The 12,840-nt window shown below is 39.2% G+C and overlaps 1 protein-coding gene across 12 annotated transcripts in view; it reads left to right on the top strand.

The window, feature by feature from the left end:
- Positions 1-14: 14 nt before the first annotated feature.
- The window catches only part of NEK10 (NIMA related kinase 10), a 273,507-nt gene continuing 260,681 nt past the window's right edge, over positions 15-12,840 (top strand). For all 12 annotated transcript variants that reach the window (XM_033212845.1, XM_033212839.1, XM_033212837.1 and 9 more), the window contains exons 1-4: positions 15-55; positions 3,510-3,620; positions 3,905-3,965; positions 10,817-10,947. In XM_033212845.1, coding sequence (XP_033068736.1) covers positions 3,547-3,620; positions 3,905-3,965; positions 10,817-10,947 — 266 coding nt within the window. In that variant the 5' untranslated portion in view covers positions 15-55; positions 3,510-3,546. The remainder of the gene's footprint in view (positions 56-3,509; positions 3,621-3,904; positions 3,966-10,816; positions 10,948-12,840) is intronic.

Here is a 12,840-nt window from a genome sequence, read left to right as displayed (position 1 = left end):
ACATCCTGGCCTCAAGCAATCCTCCCGCCTCAGCTTTTTGAAGCTTGCACTACAGGTGCACACCACTACACTTGGCTTATTTTTAAGTTTTTTGTAGAGATGGAATCTTGGTATGTTGTCCAGGGTGGTTTCAAACTCTTGACCTTCAAGCGATCCTCCCACTTCAGCCTCCCAAGGTGTTGGGAATACAGGTGTGAGCCATCATGCCTGGCAGACTAGGTAATTTATAAAGAACAGTTCTGGAGGCTGGGAAGTCCAAGATCAAGGTGCTAGTAGGCTTGGTGTCTGGTAAGTGTCCAGTCCCTGCTTCCAATATGGCACCTTGAACACTGCTTTCTCTGGAAGGGAGTCACACTTTTTCTTACATGGCAGAAGAGCAAAGAGAGAGAACTCAGTCCTGAAAGCCCTTTGTAAAATGCACTAAACCCACTTATGAGGACAGAGTCATGACTCAATTATCTCTCAAAGGTCTTCCCTCTTAATACTGTTTTAGTGGCAATTAAATTTCAACATGAATTTTGGAGAGGATAGACATTCAAACCATAGCAGTTGGCATGTTTTTGGGTTCATGTTTCTCTCTAGAAAGCCAACATGGCTGAAGTGGAGGAAGCAAGAGGGAGAGGGGAGGAGGTAAGCTCAGCTCAGTGAAAGTCATGGTTGGAAGCCAAGTCCAATAGCAGGTCACAGGAAGGTTGTAAGCCACAGAGTGGTATGGTCTGATTTACATTTTAAAGCATTCCCTGGGGATGTAGAGGAGCAAGGGTGGAAGCAGAGAGACTGTTGAGGGGGTTGTGGCAGTCATCCAGGCAGAGAAGATGGTGGCTTGGAGTAGGGTGATAGCAGTAGGAGTGGAAAGAAGGGAAAGCTAACTAGTTTTGCTGGTGTCTTGAATATGGGAGGTAGAGGAAAGAGAGGAGCCAAGAATGTCCCCTGAACTTTTGTCTAGAGTGCCAGTGTGGTACCAGGTGCCAAGATGGCGAGCACTAGGGGCATTTGGTACTGGGGGTGGGGGTCAAGAGTTCTGTTTAGGGTATGTGAAATTTGGGATGCTCATTAGGCATCCATATGGTGACCTTGTGAATTTAGGAGGTCAGAATGGGGTTAGGGCTGAACATATAAATTTATAATTGCTGATGGTATGTAAAACCATGGGACTGCAAGAGATTCTTGGGAGAGGGGGCAGATAGAGAAGGGAAGAGGACCCAAGGACTGAGCTGCTAGGATACGAGATCATACCAACATCTGGCGAGGTCAAGCAAAGAAAGAGGGAAATTCAACTCAGTAGTTGGAAACTAATGCAGTAGGCGCTGCTTAGTTTGTATCCATAGCAAAGATACTTTACCTTCATTATCCACAACTCTTCCACATGGAGTCAGTGATTGTAGTGGATATATATGGGCACTCTGCCCAGAGCCTCCCCCATTCCTTGGGACTGTGTATCCTGGTATTGGCATCAGTGTTCTGCTTTAACAGCTAGATTCTCCATGTCTTTTTTAGAGGACTGCCTCTAAGTGACTTGGAGTCACTACCACAAGAGAGAAGTGCCTGGGGAGTTATGACTGAAGGCTACAGGAATATGAGAGCCAGGCTTTCATTTCTCTCAGGTTAGACAGCTCTGAGTACTAATCTACACTGCAGCATTCCTCCATGGACTTAGACTGAAGCTACCCTCCAGAGAGCTTTTGCGTTAGCACCCTTGCCTGACCTCTATTGGGAATGCTTTCTTAATACATTGTCTGCCTTTGGGCAACTTGACTTAACATATGAACTGCCCTTCCTTCCCCCATCTCCCATGTTGTATTATAGTATAGACATTAGTATAATGTAATCATTTTTGTTAATTTAAAATGGGATTAGGTTAAACATTTTAAAGCATTCCCGACTTCTCAAAGCTTTTTTTTTCAGAATATCTCCGTTTGAGCAGCCGTTACATGGAAAGGATTTTGTTTTTTATCCTAAAGGCAATTGTCTGTTTTTGCTGATACCAGTGAATTTGTTTACTGTTTAATTAAGTGAAACATTTCCAAAGAGTCATCTATATTCAGCTTTGCAGCTCATAGAGTACATGCTGATCTCAAACAGATATAACGATTAGATCATTATTTCCTGTTCACACACTTGGTCAATACAATTACGGAAATTAAGCAAGAGAATGAGACAGGGTGTTTAGCGAGTATGATAGTGGTAAATGCGATCCCATTCAAGCAGAAGAAGCCTGTGAGCTTTTCTATGGGCTCTCCCGTGCTTGTCATTGTGGCTTCGATTTTTGCTTCTAAAACAGTCTGTAGCTATAGTTTGAGCAGGAATTTGAAGCCAACAGCAGGACAATGTGGCTATGTAGAGTTTTTCTTCTGTCTTTGAGGGAAGAGTAAAGTTAGATTCTATTTATTTTGAATGGATTTCCATTTATTTTAGAACTTACGGGACATTTTTGTATTTGCATATTAAAAACACTTGGGTCTTTTGCTTTTAAACACTGACTAAGATCCTCCATTCTTTTTACCTCCCCTTCTCTCCTTTCTCCCTTCTCTTCCTTTCTTTTAGAGTAAAAATAGATGCTAAATCTCTACCTGAACACCTCACGCACATGTTTCAAAGTTTGTGAGTGGGTTTTTGTGTGTCTTTTTTGCTTGTGTAATAGCTGTAATAGCTTCCTTAACCTTTTAGCAGTTTTCAGTCTGAGAGTGGGCATAGGAAAGAGTCCATGAATATTTGTTGAATGAAAGAGGTGGTGTTATATCCTAGGTGCAATCCTAAAGTGCTAATACTGGACCTTTTATTGTTGTGCTCCTGTGCTGAGAGAATTGGTCTCTGGCTCTTCATTGTAGCCCAATTATTTGTCAAAAATATGACAAATATATTGGGAAAATCATTTTTAAATCCTTAAACTGTGTTTGAGCATTTCACAAAATTAAATTTCACTAGATTCAGTGGAAGTGAAATGCCCACTGGTACATTCCTTTTGCCTCTAAATACTTCTGAAACACTTGGATTTTGACCATAGATTTCATAATACATTGAAGCGTGCTATTATAAGACAATAATGCATGCTTTTTCATGCCTGAACAACACATTGAAGTCAAACTGTGGCATTGAAGCCTAGTTGGAAAATTTTACATCCAGTCAAATTAAACCCATAGTACACACTTAATTTTGTATTTGTTATGTAATTGAAAATATAGGCATCTTCAACTTTCTATTCTGAAAACTAAAATAATTGCATTAGAAATTGATTAAGAAAAATAAAAGCAAACCAGTTGTTCTTTGTCTATTGACATACCCATACTTATCTTCTGAGTGAGGGTAAAACATGCCCTAAATGTTCCCAATGTCCTTTGAATGATAAATAGTAAATGGTATTCATATTAACATATTTATTATTGTATTAGAACTGAATCTAGGTTTTCCATGTTTAAATAGATGTTATAAGTGGGTTTTGTCTGTATTAACTGAGAAAATTTTGGTGCACACAACCCAACTAAAATTTTCCCTCTGGTTTAATTTGAAAGGAATGCGATGTTAATTCTGGGGCGTTGATGTTTTACAATGCCTGATCAAGACAAAAAGGTGAAGACCACAGAAAAATCAACTGATAAAAAGCAGCAAGAAATCACCACCAGGTAACTCCCTACTGAGCGTTTGCTAATTATTAACTCGGGCAGTGATTACTGAACAGATTTAATGGCTTTTTGAGAAATAGAGAAGACTCTTGACAACTACTATTCAGTTATAGTGTTTACTGAAACGTTTGGTCATTTCTAGCATTCTAAAGAAAATGTTTAGTGTGTGTATACGTTCCAGTTGATAAAAGCAGGCCTCCAAGTGGCAATGCCATCAGTGAGTAACACGATCTTGTTCACCTGGAGACTTCTGTGGGTTCACATTGTGTTATTCTTTCTCCTAGGGACTATTCAGATCTCAAAAGACTTCGGTGCCTTTTAAACGTCCAATCAAGCAAACAACAGGTAGTGTTTACAAAGAAGGTTCATGTGGTAATAAAAGAAAACTCGTATGTTTCCAAAGGACTCCATTTAACATCTCTATGAACAATATGTCTGCTTTTCTTTGCTCATTCACGTTTTTGCTCTTTCTTCATCTAGCTGTTTCTCTGACACCTGATTCAGGCTCTGCCAAGACTTGGCATCCACATTCTTCTCTCAGGCCAGGCCCTGCTTTAGCCCATGCTTGTCACCCTGTGTCCTACTTAGCAAACCCTTTCCTCTTCGGTCTGTAAACAGACTGCATACTCTTTTACTGAATGGCCAACATTTGGCTTTCCAAGCTTTAGGGAAACTGTTTTTTTCGAAGCACTTTCTACCTCATTTTTCTCCTCCTCTCCCCTCACTCTTCCCAATCCTGCCCCCTTGCTACAGTACCATTCTTGAGGCTGCTGCACAATGTACCAAAACAAGAGTTTCCAAAGCACAGGAGAAAATAATGCTATAGAATTAAAAGAAGGAGCCTTGGGAAGACAGAGATCACCTCTAGAATGGAAGCTATAAGGAGGTAGTATCATTAGAATTGGGTCTTGGAAATGGGTGAGATTTTATAAGAAAGAAATTTAGGAGAAGGAAATAGTAAAAGCAAAAAGTAGAAGTCTTTGATATTATGTTTACATCACAGGACGTACAGTGGGAAAGAATGGGCACTACACTCAAAACTGTATGCCTAGCCATCTTGCTTGCCTCTTTTAAGAAAGGAGGGACTTAATTTTGCAAGTCATTTAACAGGTATCTCAGTAGTTAGAAGCATACACAGCAAAGATGGGGTATCTGGGTTCAGAACTAGACTTCACCAATTACGAGGCTGTATGACCTTGGGAAAGTCACTTGATTTCTTCGTGCCTGTTTCCTCATCTGTAAAAATGGGAGTTGTAATTATTAAGCAGGGTAATGCAGGTAAAGCAGTGGGCACATAGAAAGTGTTCCCTAAATATAAACTATCATTATTTGGCTTTTATATGCCATCAAATCATTTTCCAGTATAAACAGATAAAAATGCCCCTCACCAAAAAGAGGGGCAAGGAGTGAATTTTGGCTATTTTTATAGTAGCATTGTAATGTTTTTATTAGAGAAAAAGTGGTACTTCTGCTTGAATTTATCTCCAAACTTTTCATTTTGGTTTTGCACCTGTGAGGCTTTGGAAAATCATGAGATTAGAGGCCATCCAGGGAGGCTTGGGGAACAACATAGCAATGCTAATAATAATGAAAATAGCAGACACTTATTTAGTACCTTAACTCATAAATAGCAGGGATGGGACCTGAATCCTTGTAGTTTGGCTCTAAAGTCTACATTGTTCTTGCTTAAGCAAATTTGTTTAAGAGCTCATGTGTTTGGTAGTCCAACCCTGATGATTTTTGTTATATCGACCACATTTACATGAGAACTACAGCATTTTTATCTGTTTATACTGGAAAATGATTTGATGGCATATAAAAGCCAAATAATGATAGTTTATATTTAGGGAACACTTTCTATGTGCCCACTGCTTTACCTGCATTACCCTGCTTAATAATTACAACTCCCATTTTTACAGATGAGGAAACAGGCACGAAGAAATCAAGTGACTTTCCCAAGGTCATACAGCCTCGTATTGGTGAAGTCTAGTTCTGAACCCAGATACCCCATCTTTGCTGTGTATGCTTCTAACTACTGAGATACCTGTTAAATGACTTGCAAAATTAAGTCCCTCCTTTCTTAAAAGAGGCAAGCAAGATGGCTAGGCATACAGTTTTGAGTGTAGTGCCCATTCTTTCCCACTGTACGTCCTGTGATGTAAACATAATATCAAAGACTTCTACTTTTTGCTTTTACTATTTCCTTCTCCTAAATTTCTTTCTTATAAAATCTCACCCATTTCCAAGACCCAATTCTAATGATACTACCTCCTTATAGCTTCCATTCTAGAGGTGATCTCTGTCTTCCCAAGGCTCCTTCTTTTAATTCTATAGCATTATTTTCTCCTGTGCTTTGGAAACTCTTGTTTACATGTCTTATTTCCTGACAGATCATGTATGTCCTAATGCCAGCAACTTTGACTTTTGCCTCTCATTCACTCTATATGATGAGTTCTTGGCCAGATTTTGCTAAATTGAATTGTGACTTGAGAATTGGGTCACCACATGAGTATGTATAACCTCCTGACCAGGGCAAACAAAAACATAAACAAAAACCAATGTGTTTTTTCTGGCTCTAATTTTTCAACTTTGAAGTTTATGCTGACTAGATCTCTTGTATACCCTTTCAACACTGCTTGCTTGATAACACCTGGCAGGCTTAATTTAGTGATTTTTTTCCCCCCTTTAACCAATTTTCAAATTTGCAATCTGTTTTGTGGTACAACTTTACATGGCATATATTTTTGTAAAATCTTTCACATGTACAAAAATGTATATTTGTAATACTTGAGTTATTCAGAAAGTAGATGGTGCTAAAAAAATAAAAATACTGTCAATTAAATGAAGGTCCTTAGGTTTACAAAATTAATGCCTAATTGTGTTTATAAAAGTTTCATTGATTTGTAATTTTGAAATAAGAAATGTTACCCTGTTCTCCTTTGGTAAAATACATGGAGGCAGTTATAGGAGAGGGAAGACACTGGAGAAAATAACTCAAGTTACAGTTATTTATTCTTTGCTTATTCCAGAAAGAGTCATTAGGAGCTTATAAAGAGACAGAAAGTATGATAGGTTGTCATAGATTAAAACCAGGGCGCAAAATAAGAGAAAAACAAGGGTTGGGAGCAAAGTAGAGTTGGGGTCAAGCAGAAATGCTCAACAAAATATACACGTGGGCAACATATTTGGCTCTGAGATTTTCAGTACTCAATTTGAAAAGTGAAACCTGTGATTAAGGCCCACTCAGCTGCATTTCTGCCCTAACAAGTTGTGGCCTGTTTTTTGCAAATGAACCAGGCTGGCCAAATTCAAGTTACAGAGGAAATCTACCTTGTGGGTAGAGAGTGCAGAGAACTGAATGCCCGTCCTCTGAATCTCTAACCAGCCAGGCTGCTTCCAGCATTGGTCCATTGTGTTCCAGTGTTCTACTTTTGTTCTTTGTCCTGACGTACACTCCGTGCATCTCTGCATATCTCTAGGACAGTCTCATAATGTGACAGAACTGGAGACAGAGACACACAGAGGCAGAAAGGCCTCCTTCAAGATAAGCAGGGTTAGAATAATCATCATCCAGGAAAACCCAATAACTCAAGAAAAAGAACTGCCCCAGGATTACTGAGGCAAAGTGAAACTACAACGCTGATTGGAGATGTCACCAGAGGTTTTCACAAATCTTGAAGCAACCTGCTAAGATCTGGAATTCAGATTCTTTTCTTCCTCCCGATTTAGAGCCATAGGAAGCTACGGCATTTATTTGCAATTTAAAAAAAAAGATGGAATAAAGAAAAAAATTAATATGTTATGGGCTTATTAATTATCTTGAAATGAAGGAGATTTCGATAGATGCTGTAGAAAGAAAACGTATACGGCGTGGTGGTGGTGGTTATGTTTTGAGAGAGCGGGAGTAGGAACAGATAATTATGGTATAAGGCAAGACACCATCCTGGTTGAATGGTGCATGCAGCGAGGATATAGCTTTTCAGGAACAGGAAGCCAATTTTAGCTTGAATGACAGGCAAGGAGGTGGTTCTTAAAAAATAGGCTGGTTTTTCCATGGGTGGAATTGATGAAAAGGGCATTCTAGGTTAAGTGAGTAAAATAATCAAATATCCGAAGGAAGGAAAATGACAAGCATGTAAGTAAAAGGGTGACTAGACATTTCTATTGGATAAAAAGCTGGAAGACACTGTGCAATGTCTGAAAGGCTATCTGTGAATTTTGGACTTGATTCCATAAGCAACAGAGAACGTTGAAGTTTGCAAGCAGAAGTGACACAGCATTCTTGACATTCTGCTTCATGGACTGCAACCCCCTCCCATGGCCCGTGGGACTGTAAGCTCCTTGAAGACAGGGGCCATGACTGTTCTGCTTACTGTATACATACGGTGTCTCACATAACGTCTGGTATATGATGTGTCTGCAACACATACACTGAATTAATGGATGAACTTATCTGGAGGTGGTTTAGCAGATGAATTCATTTGGCGAAGAGACTGGGAACAAAGTGAGCATTTGTTCCACAGCTTCCCATTTGCATACCGACAATATGCCCAGCTCTGTGAGAAGTGCTAAGAACACAAAGATTAATCGATGTGATGCTGCCCTCAGGGTGGCCAAATTCAAGGGGAAAGAATGTTGTGTAAGCTATACATTATACGAGCCCGAGATGTTTTGAAAGAGAGATAAGCATGGTATTGCCACCAGGAAAGGAGTGAACAGCTCTATCCAGGAAGGCTTGGGCAAGTGCTTGCCAGGAGGTTAAGTCACGCCCTAACCCAAGCTCAGGAGTAATAGGCTGCAGATGCCCAGGTGTGGAAAGATCAGACACACAGAAGATAGACAAATTGGGGGCCCAAGAGAAAAGGCTCTGGGTTTTAAACTGGATTCTGAATGTATAATTCTTTCATATGAAGTGCTACTTGCTTCAAGGTGCCTACTATTAAGTTCCTGGTCTTTGCAACTATTGATGCCAAGTCCATCTCTCCACCCGTTCTCCATGAGTTGATTTCTGATACAGGCTGCCTGCTCTGCTGCAAAGGGAATGGTGGCAAGCTGCGGCAGCTTTCCACTCCTCCCTTGGAGTCACCTGGGCTTGCTTTCTCTGTGCTGGCTAATTTGTCTCTTTCAAACTTTTCTAGGAGTTGTGCTAATGGTAAGGGGGTTTAGAATCTCTTGGGCGTGGAAAACCTGCTCCTTTTTTGCCGTGTATCATGATATTTTGGGTATAACATGGGAAAATTTGCTTGTGCTATTACTTCATGTTAGATATCATTTGGATTAATAGTTCATATTCAGAAATCACCTAATTTGTAATGACAAATTTTATTCATTTAGCAAAATTCATCTGTTTAATAGGAATAATTATGAGGATTAAAAGAGTATGTACAAAGCAATTAGAACTATGCTTGACACATAGCAAGTGTTTTATAAATTACTATTTATAATTACTCATGCAATTTTCATAACTCTTGAGTTATATACTATTATTATTTCCATTTTAATGATACAGAAACTGATGCACAGAGAGATTGAGTAAATTTTCTAAGATTATGCAGCTAGTTAATGGGAGATTTAAACTCATAGAATCTGGCCAGGGAATTTGTTCTCTTAACCACTAAGCATTGCTGGCTCAGCCTGTTGTCTGTTGGTGGTTGTAGATTGGCTGACTGAATTGAGATAGAAAAGTAGTTTTATAGGATGGAAGATTTATTATTAACACTTTGAAAATTTGACTGTGGCTGGCATATGATAAAAAAGGATTTTAGTTTTGTTAACTATTAAACAATGTCTTTATTATAATCCATTTTTCTGTAAGCTGACCTTATAAAAAGTCAGGCATATTCACTTTGAATAAAGAAATGATTTTTTTTTGCTTTTATTTTTTGAGACAGGGTTTCACTTTTGTTGCCCAGGCTGGAGTGCAATGGCGCGATCTTGGCTCATTGCAACCTCTGCCTCCTGGGTTCAAGTGATTCTCCTGCCTCAGTCTCTCGAGTAGCTGGGATTACAGGCATGTGCCATCATACCCTGGTGATTTAGTATTTTTAGTAGAGGCAGGGTTTCTCCATGTTGGTCAGGCTGGTCTTGAACTCCTGACCTTAGTGATCCACTCGCCTCGGCCTCCCAAAGTGCTGGGATTACAGGTGTGAGCCACTACGTCTGGCCGGAAATGATGTCTTCATACTGATTTACATTAAATACTTCAATGAAATAAGACAACAAGTGCAACATATTATAACTTTGTTTGGGAATATATGGAATATATATGGACTAATTTACTGAAAAATGATTTTTTTGTTACGTTATACTCTGCTTACCTCATCTGTAATAATTTAGCTAATTATAGAACGTCCTTCATTTGTACTTTGGAAAAAACAGGATATTTGTCTATACCATGCTCAACTTTATTGTGGTATCAGAAACAGATCTCAGGGTTACCCGAATTTGAGACAAATATTGGTAAGTGAGACTATTGGAATACTGATAACCTGACAATTTATTATTGCAAGTGGAAGCATAGTCAAGATGTTGTAGTTAAATTTTTACTTATGGTAAATTTGATAATATATTTTAATGTATTTTATAAATATGATTGAGTAATCAGGATGTTCAGACTGATTAAAATTGATAGAATCTTCTTTATTGTTATATCCCTAACACCAGGAAAATAGTGTATACACCTGGTAAATATTGAAGAATGAACGAATGTATGATGACTTATTCTCAATTTGGGCACTCTGCTCTATATCAGAGTGTTCTACCTGGATCCAGGAGCTGTCTAGTCAGCTTGCACGTTTGAATCACATGAGAAACTTCAAAACCTCCTGATGCCCAGGTGTCACCCCAGACCCATATCTGTTTTAGGTGCTGGGGTAATAGCACTGAACAAAAACAGGCAAGTTCCTGCTTGTATTGAGGTGACATTACAATCAAGGGAGACTAAAAGTACATAAATAACTGTCAGATATGGTAAGTGGTGTTACAAGCTTTGAAGAAAAATAAAACAGTGTAAGGTAGATGTTCAAGTCAAAGATACTTGATTTGAATCTTGGAAAACCGTTACATTTGAAAGGCTTGTTATCTTAATTATTGGCCTGGAAAAAAACTCATTCTCCTCATCCTCCCTATATTTTGTTACTTTCTTTATCCCGTGTTGAATTGTGATCCTCATGTACTCTATGCTTCTATTTCTGTAGCTTCCAGCCATTAACTTCAATAGTGCCCAAAATAGCATGACGAAGTCTGAGCCTGCCATCAGGGCGGGTGGACACAGAGCTCGAGGTCAGTGGCATGAGTCCACAGAAGCTGTTGAACTTGAAAATTTTAGGTAAGAAATCCAGCATCTCCTTCGTCTTCAACAACTTATTCTACTTAGCTCACAATTTTATTTAAGTTTATCCCAGGAGCTAAAATTAAAAACCCACTTTAGTAGTTACCATAGAGATTCTTAATTTAATATTTTTAGTTAGTGCTTAAACCATTCCCAGAAATAATATGTAAATAACAGGTTTAATGGGTACAAGTGGAACTGACCTGGGAGATTTAGGACACTATGCTGACATGCGTTTGGCATTGCTCAATGAGGAAGTGGTTCCAGATTATTGACCTGGTTAGGCTTATCCCAATCTTTGTCTGTCTAGATCTTGCCAGTAATGAGACGGCATAAAAGGAGCCGTTGCTGTGAACAGATGTGGTGGTTAAAGTATGTGGTTGTCAAAACAACTGAGGTTTTCAGTTGAAGGGGTTGCGGCACACCTCTAACATTGAAAGTGTCAGGTAATGTTCATCTCTGTTGCCACGCAGACCCCTGCAAAGCTCCACATTCTTGTGGGCCACTCCCCTCGGGAGCTGGTTCTCTCAGTTTTACAGTGTGCTTGGGTCATTTGGCACTAAGTACCATGTAAATAGTGAACGGCATGAAATATCAATATGAATATTCTAGAAGGATCATTTGCTTATTTGGCCTAGATTTTGGTTTTGTTTCCCTGTCATCTTATGACAATGAATTTAATAGTATGGGAAAGTTACATGACATTTCATGGGTTCATATTTTAAAAACATATTTTTAGTGAGGAGCACTTAACTAATTAAAAAATTGTCATATGGTGAGTACCAGTGCCCGTGTACTAAGAAACCATTACAGCCCTCAGGTGACTAGGATGGGGACATGCTGTCCAATGGCACCTGAAAGACAGAAGGCAGAACATTACACATGGCAACATAAGGTTATACTCGTTTCCTTTGAGGTTGTATGTTCATGGAATTCCAGCTTACTTGTCCTAGATCTTAAAACTAGTTTTATTTACTTACATGCAAAAATATCATATCGTGTATTTGGTAGCAATGTGACCATTTTGTTTATTATCCCTTATCCTTTTCCAGTTTTAAAATAGAATGTTTTGGAGGTATTTTTAACCTCTTTGGTGAGCTGTAAGATCAGCAAAAAGAAGCTGAAGATGGGCCAGGCGCGGTGGCTCAAGCCTGTAATCCCAGCACTTTGGGAGGCCGAGACGGGCGGATCAGGAGGTCAGGAGATCGAGACCATCCTGGCTAACACTGTGAAACCCCGTCTCTACTAAAAAATACAAAAAACTAGCCGGGCGAGGTGGCGTGCGCCTGTAGTCCCAGCTACTCGGGAGGCTGAGGCAGGAGAATGGTGTGAACCCGGGAGGCGGAGCTTTCAGTGAGCTGAGATCCGGCCACTGCACTCCAGCCCGGGCGACAGAGTGAGACTCCATCTCAAAAAAAAAAAAAAAAAAAAAAAAGAAGTTGAAGATGGAATATCTCAGAATTTTGTTAAACACACACACAAAAACCGTATAAACAATCAACAGTGACGGTCAACATGGCTGAAGGTGTATACACTGTGTTTAATAAACTCTTCTTATCTAGAAGGAATTATAAATGATGACCACTGGTGTTGATAGTGAGATCAGCCAGTGGGATCCAGGGTATGTGGAAAAGTGGAGAGGGAATTCTTCTCTTCCTGTTACACAGCTGTCTGAATAATGTGCCCCAATCATTCTTTCTCTCCATTTACCCTTTTCTTCCTCCAACCAATTTTAGCTGTTAGTGTTTATAGGGAATAATTTAATGGATATGGTAAAGGAAATACGTATGCTTGATTATATTTTATTTTTAACCTTATAATTGAATTTCTAGTTACTATTTTAACAGCTGATAGTTGCTTTTAGCTACATGTTAAATGCAAGTCTCCTTC

The sequence above is a fragment of the Trachypithecus francoisi genome, unplaced genomic scaffold (genome assembly GCF_009764315.1).
Source record: "Trachypithecus francoisi isolate TF-2019V2 unplaced genomic scaffold, Tfra_2.0 Lachesis_group0, whole genome shotgun sequence".
Taxonomy (NCBI): Eukaryota; Metazoa; Chordata; class Mammalia; order Primates; family Cercopithecidae; genus Trachypithecus; species Trachypithecus francoisi.
The sequence above is the reverse complement of the archived record's forward strand: the minus strand, read 5'-3'. Positions and strand labels throughout refer to the sequence as shown.